The sequence below is a fragment of the Pongo pygmaeus genome, chromosome 4 (assembly GCF_028885625.2).
Source record: "Pongo pygmaeus isolate AG05252 chromosome 4, NHGRI_mPonPyg2-v2.0_pri, whole genome shotgun sequence".
NCBI classification, from domain to species: Eukaryota; Metazoa; Chordata; class Mammalia; order Primates; family Hominidae; genus Pongo; species Pongo pygmaeus.
The window spans coordinates 106,479,096-106,496,365 of record NC_072377.2 but is presented as its reverse complement, the minus strand read 5'-3'; the positions used below and the strand labels follow the sequence as shown (position 1 = coordinate 106,496,365).

The 17,270-nt window shown below is 36.1% G+C and overlaps 1 protein-coding gene across 4 annotated transcripts in view; it reads left to right on the top strand.

The window, feature by feature from the left end:
- The window catches only part of SLCO6A1 (solute carrier organic anion transporter family member 6A1), a 148,739-nt gene that overhangs the window by 62,561 nt on the left and 68,908 nt on the right, over positions 1-17,270 (top strand). For all 4 annotated transcript variants that reach the window (XM_054489032.1, XM_054489034.1, XM_054489031.1 and 1 more), the window contains one exon: positions 10,656-10,800. In XM_054489032.1, coding sequence (XP_054345007.1) covers positions 10,656-10,800 — 145 coding nt within the window. The remainder of the gene's footprint in view (positions 1-10,655; positions 10,801-17,270) is intronic.

Below are 17,270 nucleotides of genomic sequence, written 5' to 3'. Positions count from 1 at the left end.
AAACCAACTTTAAACCAGCAATCATCAAAAAGGACAAAGGGGGGAATTATATAATGACAAAGGTTGAACTCAACAAGCAGAGCTAACTCCCCTAAATATATATGCAACCAATACTGGAATGCCCAGTCTCATAAAACAATTTCTCAGAGACTTGTGAAGAGACTTAGATAACTGCACAATAACAGTGGGAGACTTCAACACCCCACTGACAGTATTGGACAGATCACTGAGGCAGAATACTAACAAAGATATTTGGGACCTAAACCTGACACTTGACCAAATGTACCTAACAGTCATCTATGGAACACTCCATCTAACCAAAACAAAATATACATTCTTCTCATCTGCACATGGCACATCCTCTAAAATTGACCACACAATCATCCATAAAGCAATTCTTAACAAATTCAAATAAAATGAAATCATACCAACTGCACTCTCAAACAACAGTGCAATAAAAAAAGAAATTGATATCAAGAAGATCTCTCAAAACCATACAATTACATGGAAATTAAACAGTCTGCTCCTGAATGACTTTTGGGTAAACAATAAAATTAAGGCAGAAATCAAGAAATTCTCTGAAAGTAATGAAAACAAAGATGCAACATACCAGAATCTCTGGAACACAGCTAAAGCATTGTTAAGAAGGAAGTTTATAGTGCTAAACACTCACATAAAAAAGTTACAAATGTCTCAAATTAACAATCTAACATCACACCTAGGGAAACTAAAAATAAGAGCAAACCAACTCCAAAGGTAGCAGAAGAAAAGAAGGAAACAAAATCGGAGCTGAACTGAACAAAACGAAGATGAGAAAAACCATAAAAAGATCAATGAAATGAAACGTTTATTCTTAGGAAGAATAAGATTGATAGACCACTAGGTAGACAAATAAAGAAGAAAAGAGACAAGATATAAATAAACATAATCAGAAATGACAAAGGGGAAATTACCACTAACCTCACAGTTATACAAAAAACCCTCAGAGACTATTACAAGCACTGCTATGCACACAAACTAGAAAATCTGGAAGAAACGGATAAATTTCTGGAAGCATGCAACCTTCTAAGATTGAACCAGGAAGAAATTGAAACCCTGAACAGACAAGTATTGAGTTCCAAAATTGAATCAATTATAAGAAAAACGACCAACGAACCAGAAAAGACTCTGCATGAAACAGATTCACAGCCAAATTCTTTTTTTTTTCTTTTACTTTTTAATAGGTAATATTTTTACATGATTCAGAATTTGAAAGGATTCAGTGATAAGTCTATCTGTCCCCTGTATTTTTCCCTGGAGTCATCTGCAAATGTTATTAATTTCATATTTATGTGTCCAGGGATGTCTTGCAGCTATATAAGCAAATATCTTCAAAATAATATGTCTTAATATATTTTTGTACCCCTTTTGTTAAAAGTAATGAATGCATGCTTTACACACTCTTCCGCACCTAGCTTTTTTCATCTAATGCAATATGCCGAGGGGATCTTCCACATCAGTTGTATATCTTAGTTTAGCATTTAAGGCATTTCATCTGCTCAAAATTGTTTCCTGCTGTTTCTCATTATCTTTTTCTGTGAGGCCAATTCTTGCCTTTGGTCTCAATCTTTAGAGTATTATTTTCTAAACTGTGTTTTATATTCACAGCCAAATTCTACTAGACACATAAAGAAGAGCTGATAACCAATCCTACTGAAACTATTCTAAAAAAATCAAGGGGGAGGTACTCCTCCTTAACACGTTCTATGAGGCCAATGTCATTCTGATACCAAAACCTGGCAGAGACACAAGTGAAATAAGAACCCTTCAGGCCAACATCCCTGATGAACATAAATGCAAACACTCTCAGAAAAATACTAGCAAACTGAATCCAGGTGCACATCAAAAAACTAAACCACAACAATTGAGTAGGCTTTATTTCTGGGATGCAAGGTTGGTTCTACATACACAAATCACTAAATGTGATTCACCATATAAACAGAACTAAAAACAAAAGCACATGATCATCTCGATAGATGCAGAAAATCCTTTTGATAAAATTCAATATCCTTTTGGGTTAAAAATTTTGAACAGGGCCGGGCGTGGTGGTTCACACCTGTAATCCCAGCACTTTGGGAGGCCGAGGTGGCAAATCATGAGGTCAGGAGTTTGAGACTAGTCTGGCCAACATGGTGAAACTCTGTCTCTACCAAAATACAAAAAATTAGCAGGGCATAGTGGCGGGTGCCTGTAATCCCAGCCACTTGGGAGGCTGAGGCAGAAGAATTGCTTGAACCCAGGAGGCAGAGGTTGCGGTGAGCCGAGATTGCTCCACTGCACTCCAGCCTGGGCGACAGAGTGAGACTCTGTCTCAAAAAAAACAAAAAACAAAAAACAAAAAACAAAAAAACAAAAAACCTTTCAACAAACTAGGCATCAAAGGTACATACCTCAAAATAAGAGTCATCTATGACAAACCCATAACCAACCTCATACTGAATGGGGAAAAGCTGGAAATATTCCCCTTTGAAAACTGGAACAAGACAAGAATGCCCTCTCTCACCACTCCTGTTCAACCTAGTATTGGAAGTCCTGGCCAGAGCAATCAGACAAGAGAAAGAAATAAAGCACATCCAAATAGGAAGAGAGGAAGTCAAACTTATTTTCTTTACAGACAATGTAATACTATACCTAGAAAGCCCCATAGTATCTTCCCAGTGGCTCCCAGATTTCATAAACAACTTCAGCAAAGTTTCAGGGTACAAAGTCAATGTACAGAAATCAGTAGCATTTCTCTACACCAATAATGTCCAAGCTGAGAGCCAAATCAAGAATGCAATCCCATTCACGACAGCCACAAAAAGACTAAAATATAGGAATACAACTAACCAGGATGTTGAAAGATCCGTACAAGGAGAACTATAAAACACTGCTGAAAGAAATCAAAGACAACACAAACAAATGGAAAAATATTCCAGACTCATGAATAGGAAGAATCAATATAGTTAAAATGGCTATTCTGCCCAAAGCTATTTACAGATTTAATACTATCCTAATGAACTACCAATGACATTTTTCACAGAATTAGTAAAAACAGCCATTCTAGAATTCATTTGGAACATCATCAACAACAAAAACCCTCAAGAGCCAAAGCAATCCTAAGCAAAAAGAGCAAAGCTGGAGGATGACACTACCCAACTTCAAAATATACTACAAGGCTCCTAAAACGGCATGGTACTGGTACATAAACAGACACAGAGACCAATGGAACAGAATGGAGAACACAGAAATAAAGGTGCACACCTACAACCATCTGATCTTCAACAAAGCCACCAAATACAAGCAATAGGCAAATTACTCCCTATTCAATAAATGATGCTGGGATGACTGGCTAACTATATGTGGAATTGAAACTGGACCCCTACCTTTCATCATATACAAAAATCAACTCAAGAATGGAATAAAGATTTAAATGTAAAATCTAAAGTATAAAAACCATAGAAGACAATCTAGGAAACACCATTCTGGATGTTGGCCCAGGCAAAGACACGACGGAGACTCTGAAAACAATCCTGACAAAAACAAAAATTGACAAGTGGGACTTAATTAAACTAAAGCGTTCTGCACAGCAAAAGAAACTATCAACAGAGTACACAGACAATCTACAGAATAGGAGAAAATATTTGCAAACTATGCATCTGACAAAGGTCTATAAAGAACTCAAACAAATCAGCAAGCAAAACAACCCCAAACAACCCCACTATAAAATGGGCAAAGGACATAAACAGACACTTTTTCAAAAGTGTCTTTTCAAAAGAAAACATACATGTGGCCAAAAAATATATGAAAAATGCTCAATGTCACTCATTATTAGGGAAATTCAGATCAAAACCACAATAAGATACCATTGCACACCAGCAAAAATGGCTATTTTAAAAAGTGGAAAAATAACATGCTGGTGTGGTTGCAGAGAAAAGGAACTCTTAAACACCGCTGGAGGGAGTATAAATCACTTCAGCCATTGTGGAAAGCAGTGTGGCAATTCCTCAAAGAAGTTAAAACAGAACTACCATTTGACCCAGCAATCCCATTACTGGATATAAACCCAAAGGAATATAAATTGTTCTATCATAAAGACACATGCATGCATATGTTCATAACAGTACTATTCACAATAGCAAATACATGGAATCCACCTAGATGCTCATTAGTGGTGAAATGGATAAAGAAAATGTAGTATATATACACCATGGAATACTATGCTGCTATATAAAAATGAGATTTTAGTTTTCACTGGAACATGGAAGGAGCTGGAGGCCATTATCCTAAGCAAATTGACTCAAAAACAGAAAATCAAATACCTCATGTCCTCACTTATAAGTGGGAGCTAAAGTCCATTGAGTACACATGGACACAAAGAAGGGAGCAATAGCCACTGGGGTCTGTTTGAAAGTAGAGGGTGGGAGAAGGGTGAGCATTGAAAAACTACCTATTGAGTATTATTCTGATTATCTGGGTGACAAAATTTTCTGAAACCACACACCCTTATGACATGCAATTTACCCATGTAACAAACCTAAAATGAAAGTTGAAAACAAAATTATAGTTATCACTTTTATTTAGGTCAGAAATTTTGTAGTAGTTTTAGTCTCTGAATCATCTAGGTGTGACTCTAAATAAACTGGTTTTTCTGAAAATACAAGAGGTGAAATGCCAGCAGAGCTAGCAAAAAAAATTTTTAATTTGCAATTAGCAGCATTTTCTAGAGGAGATATTTTATTCTGATGGACAGATTGATGAGCCATTATTTTCTATGGCTAATTATGGCTATTTAGCATAAAGAATCAAGAACAGATCAAATAAGTTAAATCACAAAGTAAAACAAAGAGTGCAAAGTGATTTATTGGTCTCCTCTTTAACTTATGTTTTCATCCTTTTTGTCTCTAGGGAAAGGTCTTTTACTGGCAGAATCAGTGTCTTCTGCCATGCAAACTTGATTAAGGTAGGGAGTAAATCTATGCTTGAAAGATAAAATTCTAGAATTAGTTGGAACACTATATGTCCCACCTTCAATGAGCCCTGGTTGAGATTTTACAAACCCTTTCCTCCCTGCAACATTCCTCTGCCTTTATTTCCTCCTCATCATTTGTTTCTGACTTCTATTAGAGGACTATCCTTAGCTTAAAACTACTTTTCTGCAGCCTTTATAACTTATACTTTATATATTTGCAGATGCTACTCTTATTTCAGACTCTTACTAAGTAAGCACATGTAGGAGTACCTAGCCTAACTGGAAAGCAATCCTAGACCAGAATGAACCCCTTCTTGTATGGAAAAAACCTTGGTTGTAGACAAATTCTGTGATTAACAAGGGCTACCTAATAGCCACAGTACTGCGAAATAGGGATGGTTGAATAGAACTGTCTGCTACTGTACAGCACTATTCTGATTTCTCCCTTTTTATATCAACATCTGTCAGAATTGAGCCTGAGTTCACTGCATAAAACTCTTTGTATATTTATTTGTGTATCTATCTGGCTTTCACCTTTCCCTGTCATATTTATTTCTAAGAAAAGAAATAGACTTTTTAAAATGCAGGAAATCCTGGGTATTTTATTGGAAGGGAATCTATGGCATTCTTAATATTTGCTATTCTCACAGTCCCTTTCAGAATACAGTGCCCAGAAATATTTCCTTGTGCATTGGTTACCATGCTATGTATAATGTAGTCCAAATGTTTTAGCCAAAACTGTTACAGTTTTTGGCATCAGCACTTGAGCTTAATAAAGCAATTTTTAGATTACTCCTAAACCTGGGAAATGTCCTAATTTGAAAAAAATGTCCAGTAAGGACACCTTGTTGAAGAGTGACTAACTAATCTAGTCAATCCTCTTTTGGGGGAAAGTATAAATAAGAGGAAGAGTGGGAAACTCAAACAACACAACTTTGATATACTGACATAGCAAAAATAAAAGTACAAAGGGCATTGAGAAAGAGAAGTAAATATGAAGAAAATAGTCACTAGCTAAAATAGACCTAGATGAATACACAATAAGGAGACAGAAGTAAGTTGAATATCTGGGTCTTTGAAGTAATTAAGACTTACTCTGAATGATGTCTCACTTGTTTTCTGTCTTTTTTGAGATGGAGTCTCGCTCTGTCTCCAGGCTGAAGTGCAGTGGCACCATCTCAGCTCATTGCAAGCTCCACCTTCCGGGTTCACGCCATTCTCCTGCCTCAGCCTCTCGAGTAGCTGGGACAACAGGCGCCTGCCACTATGCCCGGCTAATTTTTTGTATTTTTAGTAGAGACAGGGTTTCACCATGTTAGCCAGAATGGTCTCGATCTCCTGACCTTGTGATCCACCTGCCTTGACCTCTCAAAATGTTGGGATTACAGGTGTGAGCCACTGCACCCAGCCTAATTTTTGTATTTTTAGTAGCGACGGGGTTTCACCATGTTGGCCAGGCTGGTCTTGAACTCCTGACCTCGTGATCTGCCCACCTCGGCCTCCCAAAGTGCTGGGAATACAGGCGTGAGCCACTGTGCCCAACCTGTTGTCTCATTTCTTTATGAATGCTGAATTGTTTAGCTACTGAGAAAGTGTATTAGTTTTCTTACTTTTATGTTTAAACTTATGATAAATTGCATCAGTGGAATTAACAGCGTCTGTTCCTTTTAATCTGAAAGAGCTTAAACACAAAAATTATCTAGTGCAATGATTCTGTGTGATTTCCAGACCAGCAACATCAGCATCACGTGGGAATTTATTAGAAATGCAAATTCTCAGGCCCTACTCCAGACTCCAGATTCAGAAATCTGGAATGGGAGCTGCGATCTGTGTTTTATACCATGCAGATAATTCAAGGCACGCTAAAGTTTGCAAACAACAAATCTCATAATCCAGTGCAATCCTTTAATTTTATAAATTAAGAAATTAATGTTTATTTTTACTAGACACTTGCTATGTGCCAGAAGTTGTATTAAACCATTACATATATTCAATTATCATAACCACTCAGAAAAATAGACATTCTTGTTTCTCGTTTACAGATAGTGAAACAGTAATTTAAAAAGAATGAGTAATTTTTCCAAAAAAACATACATTATGCACACACATACACACACAAACACACATATCCATTACTTGTGGCTTAATTGAGGCTAAGAGCATAAGAATAAGTGTTGTATTTGACTCTAAATCCAGAAATCTGCCTAGTATAATATAATACTTCCTAAAAACGAGATATGGAGAAACGGTGATTTGCTTATTGATGCTCCAAAAATCAGTTCCAGGGCCAAGATTAAAAACTAGATTTATTTCTTATTCTGCCTGTTGCAGCTAGTACAGACCAATATTTTTATATAAAATCATAGGATATAGCTATAACTCTCATTAGGGTAAATGTGCTTAATATTCAGTTCTCAATAATTATTTTAAAATAAATGAATAAATAACATTTGTGAACTAGAAGAACGTATGAAAAAAGCTGTAATTCTCTAGTTAATCAATATTTGAATCTACTACATAAAATAAGTAAATAAAAAATAAAGGTAAAATAAACTATAGAATAAATAGAAAGAATAATCTACATTTAAAATTAGATAATAAAGTAAAAGTAAAGTAAAAAGTAATCACAAAACTGTAATTCAGAAATTTATTTAACAGAGGTGCTAAAAAACTTCATGAAAAAATTAAAACTTTATGCAACATTATTAAAGATGACTGGGATAAATTGATAGCTAAACCATGTTAATGTTTGAAATGACAATCTTCATGTAGGTTAGTTTTTTCTTAAATAATCTATGAATCCAATGCAAGTATAATCAATACTATGGCAAAAATTTTATTTTTTAGAAAATGAGAAACTGATTATACAATTTGTATGGCAGAATAAGGGAATGGATACCTAAAACAAAGAGCACTGGGCCTATTTCCCATTAAGACTCACTAGAAAAACCACAGTAGTAAAAACAGTGTAACATTTCCTTGATATAGATTAACAGATCAATGTAACAGAACTGAGAATTCAGCAACAGACTAAATATTACACATAAGAACTTGCTATGTAATAGAAGAGTCACTGCAGAGATAATTGTTCAGTAGAAGTGATAGCCAATTTGGCTATTTGTGAAAAATGACCATGGATTTCTACCTCCTATTATGTATAAAAGTGATTTCCAGGTTAATAAAATGTGATTAGATAAAACACAGTTAATGTTAAAAATGAAAGAAATACCTTTGTGGCATAGAGGTTGGAAAATGTTAAACAAGATTGCAATAGTATTAAATATGAATTCGAACTTTATGGATTAGATATATCAAGTCAAGGATTTCTGTTCTATGAAAGAAACTGTAGACCACATTAATAGATGGGTGACAGATATCTAAATCCAAGTGATTACTGTTTAGAATAAACAAGCAATTTTTAGAAAATCTACCCCAAAATTTCAGGAAGCCTAACAGAGATAGAAAGAGCCAGTTCATACACACAAAAAGAATCCCAATAGCTAAGAACTGTGTAAAGAAAGTTTCAATTAGATTTGAAGTTAGAGAAATAGGAAATAAAGCATTGTGGTACTACTTTATACTTGTTACCATTGCAACATTTTGAAAGCCAGCTAATAACACCAAGTGTTTGTGATTATGTTATCTACTGCTGCATAATAAACTACCCCATAACTCAGTGGCTTAAAACAATATAAAATATATTTTGCTCATGAGAATGCAATTTGGACAGGGCTTGTCCCTCTCAACTATACTTGGGGTCAGCTAGAGCAGCAGTCCCCAACATTTTGGCACCAGGGACCAGTTTTGTGGAAGAAATTTTTTCTGGGGTGGAGGCGCTGGTTTTAGGATGATTCAAGCTCATGACATTTATTGTGCACTTTATTTCTATTATTATTACATACTCACAATAATGTAGAATCAGTGGGAGCCCTGAGCTTGTTTTCCTGCCACTAGATCATCCCATCTAGGGGTGATGGGAGACAGTGACAGATAAACAGGTATTAGATTCTCATGGCGATTGCACAATCTAAATCCCTCGCATGTGCAGTTCACAATAGAGTTTGTGCTCCTATGATAATTTAATGCCGCTGCTGATCTAACAGGACACAGAGCGTGCCTGCCGCTCACCTCCTGCTGCACGGCTTGTTTCCTAACAGGCCATGGACCGGCCTCTTACTCCTTCTACAGAGGCTGGGGATCCCTGAGCTAGAGTGATCAAAGTCTGGAGAATGGAACCATCTGAAGACTTGTTTGCTCTGTAGTTTTTTGATACTGTCTGTTTGCTAGAATACCCATACATATCCTCTGCATCTCTCTTGGGCTTTTTTACAACATGTTGACTGAGTCCCAAGGCAAAAGTTCTGAGAGTGTGAAAGATCCCAGCAAAAGTCATACTTTCATTTTATGACCCAACCTCAGAAGTCATGTAGCATTATTTGTTTCGTTGTGACAATTAGAAAGCCTTTCCAAGTTTAATGACCTTTTTATGTGGAAATGACATAGTTCTGGATGGGCATGCTAAACCATAAATATTTCTTTGATAACTTTTAGAAAGTACAAGCTAAATGAAGAAAATGAAACACTACCATCATTGTGGTGGTATAATCATTTTAGTGTAACCTGATACATTCTGGCGAACAATCTGGAGAAATAGTGGAAGAAAGTATGCTAAATCCTTATGCCCTAGGAATTCCTTTCTAGGATATATGCTTCTAGAGACACTCTATCACTGGACCTTAAAGTACGTGCACGGGGATGTTTAATGTAGCGTAGTTTGTGATAGTAGGGAGTTGAAGGCAAGACAAGTGTTTAATCTTATGGGAATGAATAAATATGGCAGAATCACACTATGTAAAATTAGATAGCACTGAGAATTTGAACTAGTTGAGTTTGCAGACTATGATCACACCTAACAGGGACATTTAGGGCCAGAAAAAGAAAATTTAAATAAATTAGAAATATATAAACATAAAATAGCACTAAATATATTTTCAGTGAGATACTCATAACCAAGGAAATACAGAAACTAATTTGGAAGTTAATATTTTACTATCTTTTTAATTACTCTGTGTAGTATAATAGATAATAATAAACCATCACATCTTAATAAGCCTTCTAAATAAGTTCCACAAGTTTACCAAAATGCAAAATTTAAATAATTTAATTATTTGTATAGGTAGATTTCCAAGAGTAAAATATAAAACATTTTCTGCAGTCCTACTGGTTTTTCTTGAGTATTGCTTAAATTTTCTTTGTTTTGTGTTTTAGTTGAATAAAAAAGACTTGCTTAAAAAAATAAGTAGACAAGCAAAAGTAAGGAGAAATTCTAGATATATGGTTAATAATTTACCTATTTTTCTCTAATCTTTACAAAAAAATTCCAAGCCCATAAATAAAAATTAAAGTAGTATGAAGAGCAAATCAAAATTTAAATGGTCAAAAACAAACTTTCTTTTACAGAATTTGTATATTGGCGAATCATAGATTGTTGTTTGGATCTATCTGATCTATCTATCTATCTATCTATCTATCTATCTATCTATCTATTTTCAGTTTAGATTGGGAATGGTAAATTTTTGTAGACAGATCATTAGCATTTGGTTCTGTCTATTCCTCTTTATCTAACAAAATAAAATAATTGATATATAACTTATTTTTATTTCAGATTCTGATGAAGAATCCAGTGTTCTTATGCCTAGCTCTGTCAAAAGCTACAGAATATTTAGTTATTATTGGAGCTTCTGAATTTTTGCCTATATATTTAGAAAATCAGTTTATATTAACACCCACTGTGGCAACTACACTTGCAGGTAGATTTACCTTCTTATTGTGTCATTTCAAAAATTTTGCACGTCTTATTGTATGTACTTATGAAATACTTGAAATAAATAAAAATATAAAGAATTATATACCTAGATATGGTTTATGCAGATTTTACAAATATGAGCACTTTACCATCATAGTGTCAATATTTTTAACATATAAATCCTTGTAAAAACTTCTGTATTCCTCCTTTATCCCATTTATCTTCATTCCTTTTCACAGGTAATCACTCTTCTGAAGTCAGAGTGAATCATTCCCATGCATGTTTGTACATCTTTACTGCTTATGTGCTTGTCTATATACATCTATTTCTAAAATTTATGTATCACTTTATACATACTCTTCTGCAGCTTATTTTTTCATCAGAAATTATGTTCTTTAGATTTGTGTTGATCTATATCTATTTAATGCATTTCAGTTTGCTATTTTATTTTATGATCCTATTTTATGAGTATGCTATTGTTTATTTATTATCCAATTAATGGATATGTTGTTGCCTCCCACTTTTTCTCTCTTCCAACCAATGTAGTAATGAACAGGTTTGTTGATTTCTCCTTCTTACATTTGTAAAAGTTGATGTAAGTTTAGACATTGAAGGGAAATTGCTATTGTGTACATTTACAATTTTATGAGATATTGAGAATTGGCTCTCCAAAAGAGGTTGCAAATGGAATTAAATGTTTTAAAGTTTTAGCATTAATAGGAAAGTTGTAAATGCAATGATTTGTTTTAGAGTGTAAAAGGTCAAGGATGCATCCAGTAACTTTTAGGATAACCAATAAAGTAGTAGTAGTAAGAGACTATATTAATAGGAAACATTTAATTAATTAAAAAAAGAAAGGAACGACAGAAAACAAAAAGCATGTGGGCAAAATAGAAAGCAAATAAAATGTGCAGAAATCCTGAGTATAAATTTAAACCTTTTATAGAGTACATTTTTTTATAAAAGGCTTGTCTGACTGCAAATTGTCCAAAAAGTCAAAATAGATCAGCTTTCAAGGGCCATAATGACAAATTTTTTCGTGAGCACACCGGGTTTGAGGCACTCTGATTAATCAAATCAGCAGAACTTGAGGAGTAAATTCATTCCATTTATTTCTTATTATATTTAATTAAGGCTATTATCAATGGATTCCAAGAACCAGGGCAAGGCTACACGCAGTATTGACTTTAACCATCCCCTCAAGGTCCTGGATCTAGCCAGCTGAACAAATCCTTAAGCCATCAAGGTCTATCTTAGAAAATCAGGTGGCTTTCTCCTTAAGTTTCTCTACTGACCTTTCCACTTAGCCTGAGATATCAAAGTATAACAGAATACATTAGCAATTGCAAATTCTACCTTGGCAAGAATGAAATTTGGGGTAATTTTATCATCTTAATAATGTTGATCAGTAAGTGAGGCTGACCAGAGTGCTTTCCAGGAATGAGGTGGTGTCATTGATTATTTCAAGTAAAGTCACAGACAAATTTTGCCCTATAGTTTCTAATGTATTACTCTCATCATAAAGATGGCTTCAGTAAGGCTGTGTATGAATAGCATACCACTAATCTTGCCAGGAAGCTCCCTTGAGTAACTGAGCATAACTTCATTTTAGAGAAATTTCTAATCTTCGAAGAGCTATGTGATCTGCTGGTGGTGATATAAACACTTGATGATCTTTTATGACCACCCCTATGTTCTTGAATCTATCATTTCCATTTGACAAATAAGGCTTGTCCAATAGTTATGAGGCTGGTTTAATTCATCCCAAAATGAGAATATAAGTTCACAACGTCAAAAGATTGCTGTAAGTTAGGACTTCGGTTTTGACAAGATGGCAGTAGTAAGCTAGTAGTTGCTTTTCAAATGGTAGCTGTTTAAGGGAGTCAATGAGTGTTATACAACAACAGGTGTTTCTGAATGGAGCCTATATCTTTTATCTAGAGGCTGCAGTCCACAGAATTATCAGTGATGGAGATTTGTAGCTCATGGGGATCATTAAATTTCTAGCAACTCAAAGAAGAGAGTATGCCACAGCTTGCTTATCAGCTTCAATGTAGATTTGCGAATCACACTCCCTGTAAGTTAGCTGTTATAAAAGAATGTCCAAGACAGACATCTACCATCTCTGATACCCAGAGTCCAAAGTGACATTAGGCTCCCTTTTGGTTGGAGGGAAATGAGACACTTTTTTGCTTGACTTCCAGAGTAATTGAGCATTGTGAATCCATTTGCATAGTCCCCCAGAAACTTGATGTGCAGTCTTTGGGTTTTGTTGGGATTTATCAGTTACCCTTGCAGGTGAAGGTGTGATGATACCAAAGTTAGAGCCATTGAGTCTGAGGCTTGAGAGCCTCTAGCCAACTGCATATCATCTATCAGTGAAAGGTTTAGGCATCAGAAGGTAATGGGAATCACACTAAATTCTTATGCACCTTCTTGTAGCCAATGGCAGAGCTTCAGGTACTCCTGAGGAATAACTAAAGAATATTACAGTATTCTTACTGTAAAGGTATATTTGTGGTTTTTAAGCATGAATGAGAATTAGTCTTTGTCCTTGGGTGCCAATGGGATACAAAAGAATGTCTTGGCAAAGTCCAATACAGTATATTAAATGTAATCAGTCTGTGTAGTAGATTTGGTTACATCACAATGTCTGGAACAGCCAGGGTTATAAGAGCAATAACCGAATGCAGCAATAATCAATCCACTATAAACCTCCAGCTTCAGCTCCTGATAACTTTTTTTTTCTTTTTTTTTTTTGAGATGGAGTTTCACTCTTGTTGCCCAGGCTGGGGTGCAATGATGTAATCTAGGCTTACCACAACCTCCACCTCCCAGGTTCAAGCGATTCTTCTGCCTCAGCCTTCTGAGTAGCTGGGATTACAGGCATGCACCACCACGCCCAGCTAATTTTGTATTTTTTTAGTAGAGACGGGGTTTCTCCATGTTGCTCAGGTAGGTCGCGAACTCCCGACCTCAGGTGATCTGCCCGCCTTGGCCTCCCAAAGTGCTGGGATTACAGGCGTGAGCCACCACACCTGGTCCTGATAACCTTTTACACTGGCCATGATGTGTGTTGAATGGAAATACTGCATTTCTTACTACCCCTGCTAAATTATATACTCAAAGCTAGGACTTTCCTTTCTCCTTCTTGGATTCTACATTGTTTTCGTTAGACCCTGTGAGAGGAAACAGGGAGGCATGTTGGGTAGTAATTCATGTGTTCCATTATCACTTCTGGAGTTTAACAGCATTTATAGAATAATATTATAAAATATAAATACCAATTATACATTTAGAAATTGAAGCTACAGCATCAGTATATTGAGGCTACAACAAACGTGCATTGAAATTGTCCAGAGTACCACCCACAAGCTTACTTCACATTCTTTTCAGGAACGATGAGAGTTCAAAATCTATTCAATGCCTCATCTATGATTTCACACAGGAATTTTATTTGTCTTAGGAAAATCTTCCTAAGAGGGCCACAGCAAAGCTACTTTATAGCAGTCAGGACACACTACAAAAAACTCTGAGGTCTTTTATTGTCTTAAAATGGATCCGAGATTGGCATGATAGACTGGAAGAGGAGCTGGACCTCCAGTCAACCCAGCTACTGGCTATTTTGTTTAAACAAGAAATTATGTACTGCACTTTATCATGTCCCAAGAAAATGAGCTAAAATTCTGATAATTCACCTGGTCTCTGCTCATAGTGGCTATAATTTTTTTTCTTTTTACACTCAGGGTAATTGCACATTGCTGGAACTGTTATCTGTAACTTGAAAGCAGAAGGAATCTTCTGTCTAATAAGAAAAAAAAATAGTAATAGTTTTTACAGTGGGGCAGTCCTGAAGCTGATGGCCAGATTGACAAGGAAGTTTTCTTGCCTAGAGAAGAGTTGATAAGACCTATGGTACTTTCTATGGAGCTATCTTTAAACCTACTTCAGCTTGCAGCTACAGAAAGCCACATCTCTGTTAGCATCCCATCATTGTTGCCCAGAGTGCTCAGATCTGTAATGGGTTTGAATTTCATCCTATCTGTAAGCTAACAAGTTAACCTAACTTAGTTTCATGTGTGCTGGAAGAAGACACCAAACTTCTTGGTCAGAGATGAAATAAAGTTTATGACTCACAGCAATAGCAATAATGAGAGTTCCTGCTAGGTTTCTGAGCTCCAATTTCCAAAGGGTGATGTGAAAGGAGGCCAGGTGACATCTGTACACACAATGAGTTGCATTACATGAAAGAAATCTTGAGGTTAGGGAACCCAGGTCTTTTATAGTGGGCAGTAATTATGCTTGTCTTTGGCTCCAGAGGGAGGCATTATACTTGATAGAGAGTGTCCAGAGGGGACACTCTCTCTGTCTTCCAAAATTCTAAGCAAAGTTGTCCTGTGCTCTACATGGAAATACTATCCTTATTATCCAAGGCTACTCATCATATAAATATCCTTGAAAAGATAGTTGAGAACAAAGAGCAGTCAGTGCTTCTGCTTGCAGGATATACAGAAAGTTTTCACCCAATAAATATATTAGTAGTTATGTTAAATATAAATAGTCTAAAGAATGTCCGATTGGGAAAAAATTTCAATATATGTTACTAACAAGAGGCACTCCTTAAATATGGGGACATGAAAAGGTTGAAAGTGAAAGGATAGACAAAAGATGCAAATGCTAACCAAAAGAGAAGCTTGTGCAACAATAATAATTTTAAATATTGTATCCTTCAAAGAACACAAGAACTATGACAACTCAAAAAGCTGGAATGTCTTCTTTCCTTCAAAAAACTTCACTAGCTCCCCCATGGAGGCCAGCACCCCAGTACCTGCCAGCACCCTGCCACAGCCAAAAAGCATGCACTTTGCCATGCTGCCACTGCTGCTGTTGCTGGTATGTGAAAACAGGATGGATCTCATTGCTACTGCCCTACAAAGTGCTTTGGCTGCCACCATCCATTGGAGTGTTGTGACAAGCAGTCCGGGAGCACCTTGACCCCTCCAGCACAGCATGTTTCTACCTTGAGGAGCCAGAGAACAAAGCCAGTGCCCAATACTGGTCCCCAGGAGTTAGGCCACACAGTCCAGGAGTCCTGAGCTGAGGCTTTGCCTTCTAAAATCTTCCAGAAACAAAGCCAGTTGAATGAACCCACCTTATACCACAAGCAAACCCTCAAGGTCATCAAATAGGATAAAAGAAAAAAAATCCAAAGGACAGGAACTTCAAGGATTAAAGGAGCATCAGCCCACAAAGATATAAAAGAAGCAGCACAAGAACTCTGACAACTTAAAAGGTCATAAGGTCTTCTTTCCTTCAAACAACCTCACTAGTTCTCCAGCAAAGGTCCTTAACCAGCCTTAGATGGCTGAAATGACTGAAATAGAATTCAGAATATGGATAGGAACAAAAATCAAGATTCAGGGGAACGTTGAAACTCATTCTAAGGAAGCTAGGAATCACGAAGTATACAGGATCTGGAAGATAAAGTAGCTAGTATAGAAAAGAACATAACTGACTTGATAGAGATAAAAACACACTATGAGAATTTCATATTGCAATCACAAGTATTAACAGTAGGATAGATCAAGCTGAAGAAATAATCTCACAGCTTGAAGACTGGATTTCTGAAACAAGACAGAAAGAAAACATTAAAGAGAAAAGAATAAAAAGGAACAAACAAAATGAACAAAAATATGCAATTATGTAAAGAGACCAAATCTACAATTCACTATCATCCCTGAAAGAGATAGGGAGGATGGAAGCAACTTAGAAAACATATTTCAGGATATCATCTATGAGAACTTTCACAACCTATGTAGAGAGGCCAACATTCAAATTTAGAAAATGCAGGGAACCCTCACAAAGTGCTTCACAAAAACATCATCCCTAAGACACAATCATCGGATTCTCCAACTTCAAAATGAAAAAACAATGTCAAAGGCAGCTAGAGAGAAAAGACAGGTCACCTACAAAGGAAAGCTTATTAGCAGACCTATCAGCAGAAACCCTACAAGCTAGACCTCTTAGCAGAAACAGCAGACTTCTCAGCAGAAACCCTACAAGCCAGAAGAGACTGGGAGCCTATATTCAACATTCTAAAAGAAAAGAAATTCCAATCAAGAAATTCATAGCCAGCCAAACTAAGCTTCATAAGTGAAGTAGAAATAAAATCATTTTCAAACAAGAAAATTACGAGGGTACTTTTTACCACCAGACCTGCCTTACAAGAGCTCCTGAAAGGAGCACAAAATATGGAAAGGAAAGACCATTACACGCCACTACAAAAATGCACTCAAGTATGTAAACCATTGACACTATAAAGCAATCACACAAACAAGTCAGCATAACAAACAGCTAACAACATGATGACAGGATCAAATCCACATATAGCAATAGTAACCTTGAATGTAAATGGGTTAAATGCCCCAATGAAAAGACAGAGTGCCAAGCTGAATAGAGAAGCAAGACCCAATG